We start from the raw sequence: 17,866 nt of genomic DNA on the forward strand, positions 1-17,866 counted from the left end.
CTGGAACTAATTTTTGATGTTTCATGGGTCCTCAGCAGTACTTGCTCTACTCTTGGCCGATATAAAGAAACTCCTCATTTGTAATAATGTAGACTCTGGTTTTCCGGAGTTTTTTTGATGCAGGTATGGGTGGATTCTCAAATGATCCAGAACCAGCAGAGACATCAAATTGAGCTATAATTAGTGGAAAAGCACTTTTTCACCTTTTGAATGTAGCAAGTCAGACCACAGGTGGAAAGAAGCTTGGATCCCTTTTACTTTGGGAGCTTCTCTTTTAGATGGAAAAAAGGCACATCAGTCATTTGAGTATTCACAAATGCAAAACGGGAGCGGGGCGTGGCAGAGGCCGGTGCCCAGAGATGCAAGGGGCGGGGCTGGGGGCGGAGCCAGGTGGAACCGTCACTCTAGTTCTTAGCAGCTTCCCCTCCCTCACTTGGGCGGAGCTTCCACTTCGCCTGACCTCGGAAGAAAGGGGGCGGGCCCTTTGGGGCGGAAGTCGCAGTGCATTGTGGGCTCGCCGGGAACCGCGGAGTCGAACCTGAATGAAAGTGGCGCGCCGCTGAGGACCCGGGTGGAGCTGCTGCCGTTGGGGTCCGGGCTGGCTTGCTAGGGAGCTGTCGGCGAGGCGGCGTAGACATGGCTTACAACAAGATCCCGCCGCGGTGGCTGAACTGTCCGCGGCGCGGCCAGCCAGTGGCAGGTACCCGGGAGGGGGCTGCGGGCAGGTTCGAATCCCACTGCGTTGGCCGGGTCTGGGGAACTGCGTGCTTGGTGGCCTCCAGACGGGGCTCCGGCAAGGCGGAGGAGTGAGGATGGGAGGTGGACAAGAGGCTTCTGGAGCTTTAAGTTTGTTAGCCTCTTTGTGATATTTTTGAGACAGGGTCTCGCTGTCTTGACAAGACTGGTTCTCGGAAAGAGAGTAGCTGAGTGTGAGCCTTGAAATTGAGGAAAGCTTAAAGAGAAGTGAGGCTGGGAAGCGGGGGATTTTTTGGTTTTGTTATTAAATTGACTTTTGCGGAATGTTGCCATCTTGAGTTTGACATAGACTAGCCTCATCCCCGAACTTCTGAGCTGCTTTCTCGAGTTTCCAGTGTGTCTGGGATTAAAGGCCCGTGTCACTTCTTGGCTGAGAGACAGTGACTTAAAAGTGTACAGATAGATTTGAACCACACACACACATTCCAGGGAATACACATGAAATAACGGAGGCACAGTTCTCTGAATTTGTGGAGACATCACACAGGGTAACTTAAAGGACCAGAGTCCACAGTTACTAGCAACAAGGTTAGATAGCAATTAGGAACTTTGTCGGCTGGACCTAGTAGCCAAAAACATTTTTGTGATAAAATTGAGGAAGGAATACACGAACTCTTTACGTTGGGTTTACTCAGCTATAGAGTAATTATCAGGCAGCTGTTGGCAAAGATCCTCTACACCCCAGTATCAGAGTTCTAACTCAGATTTAAGTGCTTCCTTTCTCTCTTTAGCTGTTGGAACACCAGGCAAAATGCAAAAGGCTCTCCATTGATGAGCTGGTACTCACCCTCTCAGAAGGCCACACCCTTGTTTTCTGGTCATTTTTATTCTGAGTGTCTCTGTCTGTCTGTCTGTCTGTCTGTCTCTCTCTCAAAGCCGTTCTCAGTAACACAAAGTAGAACGTTTTAGGATGGAGCTTATGTGAAGATTTCAGCACATACAGGAAGAAACTGTTGTGTTATGGGTCAAAATGTGGTGGTAACTGGGTATCTTTTCTGGCATCATTTGGCATTTGTAATTAAATTTAGGGAGTCTCAGAATTTTTTGCCACCTTCAAAATTTCCTGCTGCCCCCCAGCTATATTATTGTTGCTTTGCAAAGTTATGTGGAAAAGGTAGCATTTGTACCTGTGTCAGGAAATTCCAGTCAACACCAATTGTGTGGTGACAGATGAATGGGAGCGGTGGCATTCTAAGACTGATGAGGACCCACAGGTTCACAAACACCTGCAACTCCAGTTCCAGGATGTCTGATGGTCCTCTTCTGGCTTCTTCCAGTACTTGTACACGTGTGGCCTACACTCATAATTTCCACATGCACACATACATATAAACCTTCAAAAAAGGGAGTTTAAACATGAAACCCATATACATTTAAATCTCACACTCTTGGTATATCTTCCATCCAGTTCACCTAAAACACTTCACTTTAGTGTATACGTTTTTTTTTTTTTTTCTCATATAACCCACAGTGTGACTTCTTGGCTTCCAAATAATAGTGTAGTCTTTCTATACACTGTTGTATGAAACTTTCCTAATCCTTTCTTTCCCAGACCTGCTTTCTCTTCATTGATGGCATACGTTTTAAAATAAATATCGTGTACTCACTTTGTGTGTTTGTATGGCTGGCCTTGACTATGGCCAATGTAGTTTGAGGACAGCCTTTCACTCCTGCTTCTGCTTCCGAGATGTTGGGAACAAATGTGACCCCCCCTTCACTGTGAACCCATCTTTTAAAAGGAGTTTGAATTGGTAGAGTAGCTCCTTATGTTTGTCAACTCCATTCTGTAGCTTGCCTTTTCCTTCTCCTAACAATTTCACATTTGCTGGGTGTGGTGGACAGACCTTTAATGCCAGCATAGGGGAGACAGAAGCTGGTGTGTCTACTGAGTTTCAGGCCAGCTGGGGCGGCACAATGAGAACCTGCCTCAAAATTAGAAAAACTGAAAGTTTCAAGCTTTAACTAACTTGCAGCTTACTGTTTTTTTAAAATGATGAAAGATTTTATATGTATGTATTAAATATATTTTACAGTATTCCTTAGCAGTGTATGAATTTGTTTGAAGCAGGTACTGTACTTGTTCACATTGGTTCTTCTATTGTGTATTTTGTAAGCATTCCTTAAAATTTCATATGAAGGGGGCTGAAGAGATGGCTCAGTGGTTAAGAGCACTGGCTGCTCTTCTATAGGTCCTCAGTTCAATTCCCAGCAACCACGTGGTGGCTCACAACCATCTGGAATCTGATGTCCTCTTCTGGTGTGTCTGACAGCTACAGTGTATTCATAAAAATAAAATAAATACATCTTAAAAAAGGTTTCATACGAAATCCCCAGTCAATAATATATAAACAATTAACAAAAGTGATTTGAAAGATTTTAAGCGGAGGTGGTGGCATATGTTTGTAATCCAAGTATTGGTGTGAGTTGAACGCTAGTCTGGGATGCAGAGTGAGACTCTGTTTCAAAGGGGGAAAAAGGATAATTTAAAGCCAGGTATGGTAGCATACACCTGTAACTCTAGCACTTAGGAGGCGGAGGCAGAACCATTCTGGGTTACATAGGGACACCCTGTCTGAAAAAATAAAAAACTTTAGAGAAACTCAACCCCTTGAATGAAAGAGAAAGATAATTAAACAAATTGTAGTATGAGGAAACTCAAAAGAGGGAACCTTTTCTTATTCTCAGCATAATGTTATGTATTTTCAGGTACGATATTTTTTGATAGCTTTATTGTTTTCAGCCAAGTTGATCATTCTTGTGTGAGTCTTTTAAGAAATACTTATTTACCTAGTTATGTTGGGATTGAATTTAGAACCTCTCACATACTAGTCACTTATACTACTGATCTGTATTCCTGTCTTATTTATTTGTGCGTGTATCTCTCTCTGTCTCTGTCTCTGTCTCTGTCTCTGTCTCTCTCTCTCTCTCTCTCTCTCTCTCTGTGTGTGTGTGTGTGTGTGTGTGTGTGATGGACATGTATAGGTCAGTGCTCAGAGGCTGGAGGATGTTGAATGTCCTTGAGAAAGGGTCTCTCTCTCCCTGCACTTGGAGTTAGTTTAGATCTGCCTGCCTCTGCTTCCCGAGTGTGGGATTAGAGGTGTGCATCACCGTGTCCGGTTTAACATTGGTATTCATTTATTTCTTTTATGTATGTGAGTACACTGTTGCTCTAGTATTGTTTCAATTGGAATAGTGTCCCCACGCTCTTTGAGACAGGGTTTTACTGTATATCCTGGGTATACTAGAACTCTGTATGTAGACTGGGCTGGCCTTGAACACTTAGAAATTGCTACTGAGTGCTGGGATAAAAGGCATGCACCATCATCCTGGCGAGATCTGATTTTCTAATATGTGGACTTATAGTATTAACATGTGAGAATTTTATACATGTACATGACATTTCTATTACATTTGTCCCCCACTTTCTCAACTTGTCCTTTTGTTTCGCCTTGGACTTACCATGTCTTTTTAAATAGCCCATTGAATTCAGTTTATGTTTTCCATATACAAGTGGATGTGGGGACTATCCACAGAAGCATATTCCACAGTCCTAAGAAAAGTGATTTCACCTTTACTTAGCATGAATAGCTGTCGGTAGCTCTTCAGGTAGGGGAGGAGGCTTGTGTGCCTTCCCCGCCAAAAGTTCTTTTGAAGCAAGGTCTCATAGCCCATGTTGGCTTCAGACTCACAATGTAGAGGAGTATGAGATAACCTTAAGGTCATTCTTTCCCTCTGCTGAAGCTACAGGTGTGTGTCAACACTCCTAGGCCTGTTCCTACTCAAATGCAGGAGAAGCTCAGTACGGTCTCTTGATGTGTACTGGGAAAATACATTAATTTGCAAAAAATTGTTGTTCTTTATACTTCAGTAGTGGAGAAGACTTTCTACATAATTTAGAGAGAGTGGAGGAAGTCCAGAGCAGAACCTATAGAAGGTTGGCATCTAGAAATTGGATAGAGGATAAAGGGGTCAAAGGAATGGAGGAAGGAAGGCTGTCTAGTGTTAGGTGAGTGGGAGACAGCAAGAGTCTGATACTCACTTGTATTCTCAGACATCGAGAGGCTGAGGCAGGAGAATTAGAGCTTCTGGGCTAGTGTATGCTGCATTGTAAGACCTCATCTCAAAAACAAAACAAAACAAAACAAAAAAAAACAAAACAAAAAAACAAAAAACAAAAAAAAAAAACCCAACAACAAAAACCAAAAAAATCCTCCAAAAAAACCAAAACAACAACAACAACAAACCAAAAAAATTAAAACTAGGGGTTTAGGTGGGGTAGAAGCCCAAACCCCATAAGTCTTGTGTTAGGGAAGGCAAGACAGTTTTTTTCAGGAAAGGGGTTGGGTTGTTGGGTCCATGAAGTGCTGCTGAGATGTTAAGATGCCTCTCAGGATGTAATGTAATCACCTTAGGAAGGAGAGGGATTTAAAGGTGTGGGGAGAGAATTCTAATTAGACTGCATGAGAATTCAACATTAGATGTGAATTAGGTGAAGTCATTACAGTTTTGTCCACATGTACAAATAAGTATTTTTATTCATTTTTTCCTGTTTTTGGAGTCAGGATTTCAATATTTAGCTCAGGATGGCATGATATATAGACTAGTCTGGCCATGAACTCAACAGAGATCTATCTGCTTCTGTGCCTCAAATGCTGGGATTAAAGGAGTGCCCTACCATGCCTGGTGAGCTGTAGATAGGGCTCAGTAGTAGAACACTTGCCCAGGATATACATACTACATGCATATGTACACACACACACACACACACACACACACACACACACACGGGAAGAAATAAAAAAAAAAAGAACGTTGTGAGCACTGAAAAAGCACCATCAGGAAGAGTGGGCTTGGGTCTTGTTCTTTTCTGGTCATGTCTGATCATGGTTCTAAGTGTGTCTTTTTTCTCATAGTGGAAGAAGGGAACTTTCTTTTCTGAAGGTTGTGTAGTAATGAGATGATAGTAGAGAAATGGAAAGAAAAGTTAAAGGAAAAATGAGGGGCTGGAAAGGTGCTTAGCTGTTAGTAAGAACACTTACCTAACACTTACCACTCTTGTTCATGTAAAAACCCTGCCATGCTTCATACTTGTAATACTAGCAGTTGGGAAGCAGAAATGGGCAAGTCACTGGGGCTCACCATGTAGCCTCATCTGACAGCCAGAGTTCCCAGTGAGAGACAGTTTAAGAATTAAAGATGGGTGTCTCCTGACCTCTGGCCTCCACACACATGCATACATATATGCAATGCATGCAGTTAATTTTACACATACGCACACAAACACACTTTGCACTTGTACATGCAAAACTGTTTCTCTTAAAAAAAGTAATTGTCTGTCCATATTTATCCTCACTCCCCATGTGCTGAAGATAGAACCTATGGTCTTCTCTGTATTCTAGGCAGTACTCTATTAATACAGAGTTTTATCTGCAGCTCTAATTGTCGGTCAGTTCGAAGTTGACCACACTGAATTCTCTGTAGTCCTTGTAGCAGACCTTGGTGTTTCTCTCCTGCCTCATCTTTCTGGATAGCTGGGGTTATTGGCCTTTATCAGCAGGTTTGAATAGTTGTTTCATATATTTCTGAGAGTCCAGGTAAGTTGAGAAGTGAGACTTGACCATTGAATTTAGCAGTGTGTTGCTCATTGTTGATCTCGAGTTTTATAGAAAACAAAAGTTTTAAAAAAAGTCATATTTGGGTGAATGATATTTTTAAGAGTAAATATTTTAGTTACCTGTTATTTTATTATTTGAAAATGTAAATTAGTTTAAGTGTTGGATTAGAGTTCTGCTATTGTGACGACATTTCTGAGGAAATAAACTTAGAAGAAAAGGTGCAAGCTGGAGAGATGGCTCAGTGCCTGACAGTATTATGCTGCTCATACAGAGACCCAGGCTTGGTTCCCAGGCCCATTTGGTAGGTGCTCTTAATAGCTAAGCCATCACTTCAGTCCCAAGTTTAGATTCTTTATGGAAGTCTTATTGGTAATTTTCTTTTGTTCATATCATCAAATTTTAGAATTAACTTGAAGTAATCTGTGCTTTAGCCTTTTAAAATACTGTTTAGAGTGAAAGTATGTTAGGGGTACATAGAACTAGACATGGTGGTACAAAAGAATCAGAATTTTTGTCCTAGACAGGGTTTCTCTGTATAAGCCCTGGCTGTTCTGGAACTTGCTCTGTAGACCAGACTGCCCTTGAATTCAGAGATCTGCTTGCCTCTGCCTCCTGAGTGTCAGAAAAGCGCTCATCACCACTGACTGCCCAGCTGAATCGGCAATTTAAGGTCGTCATCAAATACATGTTGAGTCTGAGGCCAGCCTGGGATATGTGAGACTACACTTTATTATTTTAAAAGGCAACTTTAGAATAGCAAATTACAGAATTTTAGTTAACGAAAATTATTATCCACCTTAATGTTTAGGAAGATTCTTACCTCTGAAGACGATGCTGGGACCAAGATATGATAGTCAAGTGGCTGAAGAAAACCGGTTCCATCCTAGTATGCTCTCAAATTATCTAAAGAGTTTGAAGGTAAGAAGCAAAGCTTTTTGCTACTCGTGTAGTACTCCCCTCTTGGCTTTGTTCTAGGGCTTTTCTGTAAGTGAGGGGTATGTTTGTGCATGGGCACAGAGGCCAGAAGACAGTCTATGGTCCTTAAGCACCATTTTTTTTTTTTTTGAGATGAGATTTAAAAATTTTTTTTTTTTAATTGAGTGATTGCTTTCATTTATGCATATATTTTTGGACACTTCTATAGTATTAAGTTCTATATGATTTTTGAAATGGCCTTTAGTGTTTGTTTGTTGTCTGTTTCTGTATTCCTTCCTTTTCTCTTTTCTCCCATCTCCTCCCTATTTAATTTTCCTGTTATAGTATCTCTTTTACTTCTCCATAACACTATAGTCTATCTCCTCTCTTTGGAAGGGTTTCTCCTCCTCACTGGTCCCTTACTAGGTACCTAATTAAAACAAATAACCACATTATAAGAGAACAACATACAATAGTTGTCTTTTTGGGTCTGGGTTACCTCACCCATGTTGAATTATTTCAGCTCTATCCATTAACGCCCAATTTAATTTCTTAAAAAAATTTTGTTTATTTATTTAGTGTATATGAATACACTGTACCTGTCTTCAGACACATCAGAAGAGGGCATCAGATCCCATTACGGTTGTGAGCCACCATGTGGTTGCTAGGAATTGAACTCAAGACCTCTGGAAGAGCAGTAAGTGCTCTTAACCACTCGAGCCATCTCTTTAGCCCCCCCATTTAATTTTTTAAATAGCTGAATAACATTCCATTGTGTAATTGTACCACATTTTCATGATTCATTCATCAATTGATGTATATCTAGGCCATTTCCAATTTCTGGCTATTTATAAATCAAACAGCATTGAACATGGATGACTAAGTCTCTGTAATAGGATGTACAGTTCTTCTGTTGTATTCTTAAGAGTACTGTGTATGGGTCTTAGGGTAGAGCGATGCCCAGATTCCTGAGGAGTTGCCACACTGGTTTCTATAGTGATTGTTCCATTAACCCAGCAATGAATAAGTATTCCCTTTTCCAGGATCCCCATTAGCATTTGTTTTATTGTTGATCTTGGCCATTCTGACTGGTGTAACATGAAATCTCAGTCATTTTAATTTGCATTTTCTTCATGACTAAGGATGTTGAACATTTTCTGTTTCTTAGCCATTTTTATTTTATCTTTTGAGAACTTTATACTTTATTCTGTACCCCATTTTTAAATTGATTTCTTGATGATTTTTTTTTTTAGTTCTTCATGTATTCTACATACATCCTCTATCAGATGTTTAATTGTTAAAGATCTTTTCCTGTTCTGTGGCCTACGACTCTGTCCTGAATGATAGTATTCATCAGTTTCATGAGGTCCCATTTATTGTTATTCTTAGTGCCTGTGCTGTTGGTGCCCTGTTAAGAAAATTCTTTTCTGTGTAAATGAGTTTTTCTGTATAAAAACGTAGGAAACTCCAGTTCCTACTTTTTCTTCTATTAGGTTTAGGGATGAGGTCTATGTTGAGGTCTTTAATGCATTTTTTTAGACGAGTTTTGTGCAGATTAATAGATATGAATCTATTCGCATTCTCTTATGTGTTGGATTTGCAGTTTGACCAACATCATTGTTGATAATACTGTCTTTTCTCCTTTGTATATTTTTGGCTTCTTTGTAAAAAAAAAAAAAAAAACAAAAAAAACAGATCCCACTGGTGTGTAGAAATATATATGTCTGGGTCTTTAATTCCATTGTTCAATGTGTCTGTCTTTATGCCCATCCCAGGCTGCTTTTATTACAGTAGCTCTGTAGTACAGTTTGAGGTAAGGGCGGTGTTAACTCCAGGGATGCTTTATTTAGGATTGTTTTAGTTCTCCTGTTTCTTTGCTTTTTTCTTCTGTTTCTTCGTTTGTATATGTTTGTATGTCTGTGTTTCCAAATTGAAATTGAAGGTTGTTTTTTCAATTTTTGTGAAAAATTGCCATGGAATTTTGGTGGGGATTGCATTGAATATGTAGACTGCTTTTGGTAGGATGGTTCCTTCCTAATGTTAACATGGGAGATCTTTCATCTTGTGCTGTCTTCCTCATTTTCTTTCTTCAGTGTCCTAACATTTTAATTGTACAGGTTTTTCAGTTGCTTGGTTTATGTGTATGTGTGTACATGACATACATACAGACATACAGACAGACAGACACACACACACACACATTTTGAAGCTACTATGAAAGGTACCATTTCCCTAATATCTTTCTCAGTATATCTGTCATTTGTATATAGGAAGGTTACTGACTTTTTTGTGAGTTAATTTTGAATACTACTACTTTGCTAAAAGTGTTTTTCAGCAGTGAAAGTTTCCTGGTGGAGTCTTTAGAATTTTTTATATATTACATCATATCTTCTGCAAATAAGGATACCTTACTTCTCCCTGTGTTACCCCTGGATCTCCTTCAGTTGTCTTACTGCTCCCGTGAAGACTTCCCAATGCTATCTGGATAGGCGTGGGTAGAGTGAATGTCCTTGTCTTGTTCCTGGTTTTAGTGCAAATGTTTTGAGTTTCTGTTGATGTTGGTTGTTTGCTTGCTTATATCTCCTTTTTGTTTGTTTTTTTTTGTTTTGTTTTGTTTTGTTGTTTTGTTTTTAAATCCCCTCTAGTCAGGGCTTCTTTGTGTGTCCCTGACTGATCTGGAACTTCTTGTAGACCAGGCTGCCCTTGAATTTAGAGATTTGCCTGCCTCTGCCTCAAGTGCTAGGTTTATATGTCCCTTTTATCACTAGTCTCTCCTGAACTTTTATCGTGAAGGAAAGTTAGATTTTTGTCAGAAGCCTTTTCTGCATCTGATGAAATGATCATGTGGCTTTGTCTTTCTATTTGTTTAAGTGGCAGGCTTGCACTCATAGACTTGTAGGGCCTTTGGTAGGCTCCCCAATCCAGTTTCAGTTCCCTTGGTTGTATTTTCTTGCTATTCTTACAAATTATATATAGTAGAATATTGTGGAGGATATGTGAACTTTTTCTGGAGTTCAGTTCAGGAATAAATTTCTTCTCTTTCCCTTCTATTTATTTTTTTTAATTTATTTTTATTTTGTGAATTTCTTTGGAATTCATGTAGCTCAGTCTGTGCCTAAAACTGCTATATAGCTGTTTAAAATCCTGTTTCTCCTGTGTCCATATCCCGTGTTTGAGGCTTTGGAACTATATGAAAACAAACCAAAACAAAAAAACCACTTAGATTATATATGCTTTATTATATATTTTCATTTATTGAAAATAAAATTAGGATTTTAATTTCTTTTCAAACCCTTATCTTGTTTCTTTCTGATATCCAGGAAGAGAGATAAACGTGCAGAGGGCAGAGGTTGATGTCTGATGTCTTCCTCTGTCAGTCTCCATCTTATTTTTTTGAGACAAGGTCCTTCACTGAACCTGGAGCTTGCTGCTTTGGCTAGACTTAGCTGGACAACAAAGCCCCGAGGATCGTCCCGTCTCCACCTCCCAGCTGGGGATTCCAGGTGTGTGTTATCACACCTGCCTTCTGTAGTGGGTGCTAGGGATCCGAACTCAGGACCTCATGCTTGTATAGCAAGCACATTGCCCATTGAGCCATCTCCTCAGCTTGGGAATTGCATAAAAAAATCGCATAAGAGTCTGTTTTCATCCCCTCATCCCACCATGAAGCCCTGGCTGTCCTAGAGTTTGCTCTTTAGACTAGGCTAGCCTCAAACTCAAGAGTTCTGCTTGCTTCTGGCTCATGAGTGCTAGGATTGAAGGTGTATGTTACCACCCTTGGCTTCTGTTTTTGTTTTTTTACTGTTTCTTTAAAGGGAAATAAAAATAAAGTTCTAGGCATTAGTGTATTTTCATAAAATAGAAGAATTAAGTCATAAAGAAACATAATTTTGTTCTTACATAATTTAAGGCTCAGCTATAGTATGGTGAATAGATACACATAGGGGTTGTGGTGGCTGCTTCAAACCTGGGGTGATGTGTGCCTGGAGCCAGAGTTGTGCTCTTCCACAATAAAGCAGACTGCTTCTAAGCTTCCGGCCTCTGAAGATAGATTTATATATAGATACCAATATCAGAGATAATATACTAGAGATAGAGAGAAATGTGGCCATGTTTTCCTTTTGAATTCACATTTGGAATATTGAGAGTGGAAGTCTATTTTGCTTATACTTTCTGCCCTCCCTAGCTTAGGGTTATTTTCCAGTGCCCACTTAGGTCTTCTGTGTGGAATGCTTGGATTCTTAGTTCAGCAGGTGCTTTTCACTGTGAGCTGCTTGGTAGCAATGAGCAAGCAGTATCCCTCAGTGGGGGGATGGGCTCTAGTCTTGGCTCGAACATAATTGTAGTAACTATCAAATCTGCTTTTCTTTAAAGGTTAAAATGAGCTTGTTGGTGGATCTGACAAATACTTCAAGGTTCTATGACAGAAATGACATAGAGAAAGAAGGAATCAAGTATATCAAACTTCAGTGTAAAGGGTAAGCTGTAAGTTATCAAGAGTGAAAGCTTTCATTGAGGTCTGGATCTCTTCAAAGCACCTTCCTTTTGTCTTCTCAGACATGGGGAATGCCCTACGACAGAGAATACTGAGACGTTCATTCGCCTGTGTGAGAGGTTTAATGAAAGAAGCCCACCTGAACTTATAGGTATGTTGGTTTCCTTAGGACAGTCCTTTTTTGTTTTTTGTTATAGAAATTGACAAGTAAAATAAAGCCCATTATGTAAGTAAAATGAAACCCTATACACTCAGTAATAATATTTTGCTGATATTTTCATCTTTCCGTTCATTTTTAGTATTTTGTTACTAGTTTTAATTGTTTAGTTAATTGGTGTGTATCGTATGTACATGTTTATATGGATGTGTGTTTTTGTAGAGGTCAAGACAGGTCTCTCACTAACCTGGAGCACATCAGTTTGGCTGGAGTAGCGGCCTCTGAGCAGGGATCTGCCTGTTTCTGTCCCCTGGTGCTGGGGCTAGAGCTGTATGCTCTATGTTGGTGCTGTGGATTTGATCTCATGCCTGTGTGGCAGGGAATTTTCTGATCGATTCATCTTCTCTGCCATTTTAAAGAAAATGATAGATGTCATCTTATTTCACTAGTTTAGTCTCTAATTGCTAAGGCATTTTGGTTTTTATATAATCACCATGCAATTAGTGTGTGAAACAGAATACTTAAAAATTTGTAATGTCAGATAAAACCAGTTCTCTTTTGGATTTTCTCACTTCATCTTAACTATCTTTTTAAATTTTGGTGTTTTGGGACAGGGTGTGGAATGACCTCTGGTCGCCACATACATACACAGAAAAAGAAAACTGTAGCAACTAGATATATATGCGTCAGGACATGAGTTTAGGTATGCCTCTAGTCTAGCTTTACGGGGTATAATAGATAAGGAGACAGTGTAGGCCCGGCATTCGTACTCTGGAAACCCCACATCCAGCATGCTTTACACCAGACTTTTTCAATAAACAGGAAACCCCACACTGCGAAACTATAGTTAAAGTTTTGTAAGAGTAGTTCGACAATATTACTTTCATGCTAGGTTTATATGAAACATAAACATAAAACATGTTTATTTGTGAAGTCTATCCCCAAAATAAAATTTCCAAAATGGAAACAAAATATCTTCAAGTCATAAACCACCGTGCTCTCAAATTGTTTGTATAAGCTGTGATTAATACCATGGGAAAGCAAGCAGAGAAATTTAGGGTGTAGAATATTTTATAAGAAAATGATTTGTTTTTCAAAGAAACTTAAAATAGCTTGAAAAAAGAGAAAACTAGAGAGGTAAGATATAACAACAAATTTCATATGTGGACTTGTTAGATTGTGTTTTGAGAAACTAACTTTAGAGAGGCACTGTTGGCCTGGGTAAGGTGTTATACTACCTTAATTCCGTGCCAGCATTAAGCAGTGTAACCACTGTTGCAGTAAATATTAAAAAGTAAAATCAGTTTATGTCTTTATCAGCCCTGAGGTCTTACTCCTTCGGCCCAACTCTGATACCGCACGCACCTCTGGTGCCCGGTTTGAGCCGCCAGCATGGCCAACTTGTCCGAGAAACTCCCTTCCCTGGCGGTTTTACATTGCCTGTTCTCCGCCTCTGTCCTGGGGTGTTTCTGTACCCCCAAATCCCACATAAATACAACTCTACAGCCCGATAGCTTTTCATACAGGCTTATACAGGTTTATTCAACTCTCAATCCACAAACCCTCTACATAACAAGATTGCATCAAATAGACAAAAATACAAAGTTCCCTTTTATATGAGATATTAGACCTATAAAATTATTGATGTTCATAGCTATTTAGTGCCAATCAATCCCACCTTGGTCCAGCTGTTCCTTGGGAACTTATATGTTGCAAAGACCTCCACCCTCTGTCCTTTGACCTTCTCAGATCTCTAGGTCCTCTCCCCCTCTCTCGCCCCGCCCAGTCAATGGCTTTCCTTTGTTTTACTTATTAAAATGGGGAGGTTCAGTTGGAGTCATGTGACTAGGCAGCTCTTCTTGGGGAAGTGGAGTTAACATTAAAATACTAACAGCTTCAGGACAATCTACAAATCACTGTGAGTTTGAGGTTAACCTGATGTACGTAGCAGTTCTTAGTTAGCCAAGTCTACATATAGAGACCTTGTCTGAAAAATAAAAAAATAAAAGGCTGACCCTAAGTACAAGCGAGTTTACCCTCTGACCTGTTGGGACATCTCACTGACCTCCAGAGGGTTTTGTTGACTGCATTTGGCATTTACTTCTTAGGATATTCCATGCCACTGCTTGATTTATAGTTTGCCATATGTGCTTTCTGATTACTATATTTACATTTGAACATATTAAATGTTTAAATTAAATTATTAGATGTACTTTCTTTGTATCATTTATTGAGAATTACTCTTATAAAAGATTTACTTTTAATATTAATGATTATGCTATGGAGGTAAAAATGATTGATTTTTTTTTTTCTCAACTAATAGTCATTTTAAGTAGCAAAAACACTTCTGTAGAGAAATCTTACATGTAGAAATGAGATGAAAATGATACTTGTGTTGTTTAGGTTTTCGAGATGGGCTCTTTGTAGCCTGTACTGGCCTGGAACTCAGGTTCATTTTGCTTCTACCCCCTGAGAACTGGGATTATGATAATGTACCGTAATGCTGGAGGTCGAACTCAGTGCCTAAATAACCTTAGTTGTTAAACAGGTTTTTATATTGTGTGTGTGTGTGTGTGTGTGTGTGTGTGTGTGTGTGTGTATGCGCGTGCCTGCACAGATGCCACAGTAAGTGTGTGGGAGTCAGAGGGCATTTTCAGGAGTTGGTTCTCTGCTTCTACCATGTGGATTATGGAGACTAAACTCTGGTAGACAGGCTTTGTGGCAAACGCCTTTTCTCGCTGAGTCATCTTGCCACCACCTTTAAAATTGATGTGGCTTTGTGCCTTAGACTGGCCTCCACTCCTGATTCATTCAGTTTGTTGGTGTGGGTATCACACCTGACTCCTGTGAGAGTTCATTCTGAGTCCGCAGGAGAGCCAGTTGATCTGGCAGTGACGTTTATGTTAGTAATGTCTATAGAACTTTTAATTACTATTTTAAAAACTCTTGTATTTTGTTTTGTGCTAATAGACATGGTCATATATCCTGGAGTGGCATCACGTGTGAACTAGTCCTGCCTCAGTCTTTCAAGGGCTGGAATGAAAAATGGGATGAGAACTCAAAACGGCTCAATGAGCCCTTCAGTTCCCCTTTCCCTCTCCCTTGCCCTTTCCTTCATCCCTTCCCCCCCATCTTTCCTTCCTTTTGAGCCTTGCTTGCTGTGTAGCTGAAAATGATCTTGGACTTCTGATCCTCCTTATATTTCCTGATGCCCTTGATAACTGGGAGCATCACTATGCCCAGGAAGATGAGCTTGAATATATTCTGAAAGAGGGTTTAAGATAAATGAATTTATTTTTTCCACCTTTCTTTCTTGTAAAACTTGATTTAAAAATAGTATAAGCCCCATGTGAAGATGCACTCAGTTGGTTTCTAAAACCATTTCAAAATAGTGCACATCAATTAGTCAATCAGTTATCTGTAGCAATTGTAGTGTTTTGTTGCTGTGAAAAGACACTTGACCATGGCAACTCTCAAAGGAAAACATTTCATTGGGTTGGCTTTCGTGTTCAGTGACTTAGTCCATTTGTCATGTGAGAAGCACGGCAGCACACAGGCAGGCATGGTGCTGGAGAGGTAGCTGAACGCTCTACATCTGGACCACAGGCGGCAGAGACAGACACTGGATACTGCTTGACCTTCTGAAACCTCAAAGGCCACCCTAGTGACACTCCAACAAGGCCACACCTCCTAATCCTTTTAAGTAATGCCACTTCCTTTGAGACTGTGGGGGCCAGTTTTGTTCACAGTCCACTACTATCAATCCTTGGATGATTTTATGAAACACTTTTTCTCCCCCCCGTCTGGTTTAGATTTTCTTTTCCAATATAGTTTGACTGTATTTCACATTGATCATGAGGAAGGCTGAAAAAACTAGACCAAAGTTCCTGAAATATAGTTGTCTTGTATTTGTGTGTCTTTGAGACCCAAAAGCTTGAAAAGTTTTAATGACAAATTTAGACAGTAGAGAATTTAAACTAATAAACCAGTATATTAGTTTTAGATTTCTGTCTAGTGCTTTTTTCTTTTGTAAAGGTTTATTTATTTTATTTATAGGAGCTACACTGTAACTGTTTTCAGACACACCAGAAGAGGGCACCAGATCCTGTTACAGATGGTTGTGAGCCACCATGTAGTTGCTGGGATTTGAACTCAGGACCTCTGGAAGAGCAGTCAATGAGCCATTTCTCCAGCCCTCTAGTGCTCTTTTACATTCTAAGCAACTTAAGACAAACTATTAATTTTGAGGAATATTTTGTGTTCTTAAAATGTATGAATATGTAGTGTGCTTAAATAACTGAAGTGTGTTAAAGGTAAGTTGTCATTTTGATGCAGCATGTGGCATTTGAAGTGATTGACTTTAACACAAAGCTACTTTCTCTTTTAGGTGTGCACTGCACCCATGGCTTCAACCGTACTGGTTTCCTTATATGTGCTTTCTTGGTGGAGAAAATGGATTGGAGGTATATTATACAGTCTTACTGTAGTGGAAGAAGATGCGTGTGACAGTTTGTGAAGCTTAGGAATCCTATAGATGATATATTGAATTTTCCATATTTTCCTAGTATTCTGGAATAATCAGAGATTGGATCTTCCAATGTTTGGATTTGTATTCAGCTTTGGAAGCTTGTTTTCCTTTAAGGCTTGTCATCTTTGGCTGCTAAGAACTAGGAAGGCTCCAGTGCTCCATGATAGGAGCATTTTAGGATGGCATTAGTGTTATTGAGCACGTTATTTGTGAATTCTACTTTTAGATTTTGAAGGATTGTATTCCCAATTACTTAAAATTCCTATGAGAATAAGATCCTGCTAATGGGATTTTCTATTTCTGTTGTGGTTCATCGTTTATGTTTCTAAGCCTTTTACACATTAGGTCCCTTTTTGGAATGCAGTCAGGTAAACACACGTCTGATGGTGTCCCGTGTCATACTCGGTGCTTGTCTACATTGTGCACTTCTCAGCTTTGGCCTTTCAGAGTCCTGTGCCAGACTCAGTGCTAGTGCTCTTGCAAGACGTGACTCCTGGTTCCTGGGTCTGTTGATGGCTTCTGATAAACCATGTCTTTGTTCACTGGCTGCTCACATTTAGGGATCGTGACCCTCAATGTTGTATTAAAATTCTTTTCATTATTATCCAAGTCTGTCATAAGTACTCATGTCTGTGTGCTTTACACATTATGGTATACCATATATTGTACCGTGTATTATAGTGGACCATATGTTATAGTGGGCCAGGCAGTGTAGTGGGTGTGTGTATGTGTGTGTACCATATGTTGTAGTATAGCATGGCTGTATGTTTTTAGAATCAGTTTATCATTGATTGAAAGCTTTGCAGGTGAAGAAAGACTTATATTTGTCTGTTTGATAACAGTTAAACTAAATGGGCACTAGTGAGAAAATCATTGTTTTCCATAGCATCGAAGCAGCAGTTGCTACGTTTGCCCAAGCCAGACCACCAGGAATCTATAAGGGTGATTATTTGAAGGAACTTTTTCGTCGCTATGGAGATATAGAAGAAGCACCACCACCACCTGTATTGCCAGATTGGTGTTTTGAAGATGATGATGAAGAAGATGACGATGAAGATGGAAAGAAGGACTCAGAGCCAGGGTCAAGTGCATCCTTTGGTAAAAGGAGAAAAGAACGGTTAAAGCTGGTAATGTTCACAAATACTATAATACTCTTTTCAAATTATTTTAAATTATGTATATTTATTTATTTTGTGGGTGTACATGCTTGAATGCCTTGGTTTGGGAATGGCACAGCATGCTTGTGGAGGTCAGAGGACAACGTGTGGGAGTCAGTTCTCTGTTTTTGTTATGTATGTTTGGATCCTGGGGGGTCAAACTCAGATTGTCAGGCAAACTGCAAGTTCCCTTATCTGCTGAGCCACCATGGTGGCTCCCAAACACCATACTGCTCTATATTT

At 39.8% G+C, this 17,866-nt stretch overlaps 1 protein-coding gene across 2 annotated transcripts in view; it reads left to right on the plus strand.

The window, feature by feature from the left end:
- The first annotated feature begins 554 nt into the window (after positions 1-554).
- The window catches only part of RNGTT (RNA guanylyltransferase and 5'-phosphatase), a 168,146-nt gene continuing 150,834 nt past the window's right edge, over positions 555-17,866 (plus strand). For both annotated transcript variants that reach the window (XM_080938781.1, XM_080938782.1), the window contains exons 1-6: positions 555-700; positions 7,180-7,289; positions 11,661-11,764; positions 11,844-11,932; positions 16,326-16,401; positions 17,353-17,593. In XM_080938781.1, the coding sequence (XP_080794907.1) occupies positions 637-700; positions 7,180-7,289; positions 11,661-11,764; positions 11,844-11,932; positions 16,326-16,401; positions 17,353-17,593 (684 nt within the window). In that variant the 5' untranslated portion in view covers positions 555-636. The remainder of the gene's footprint in view (positions 701-7,179; positions 7,290-11,660; positions 11,765-11,843; positions 11,933-16,325; positions 16,402-17,352; positions 17,594-17,866) is intronic.

The sequence above is a fragment of the Micromys minutus genome (assembly GCF_963924665.1).
Source record: "Micromys minutus genome assembly, chromosome: 26".
NCBI lineage: Eukaryota > Metazoa > Chordata > Mammalia > Rodentia > Muridae > Micromys > Micromys minutus.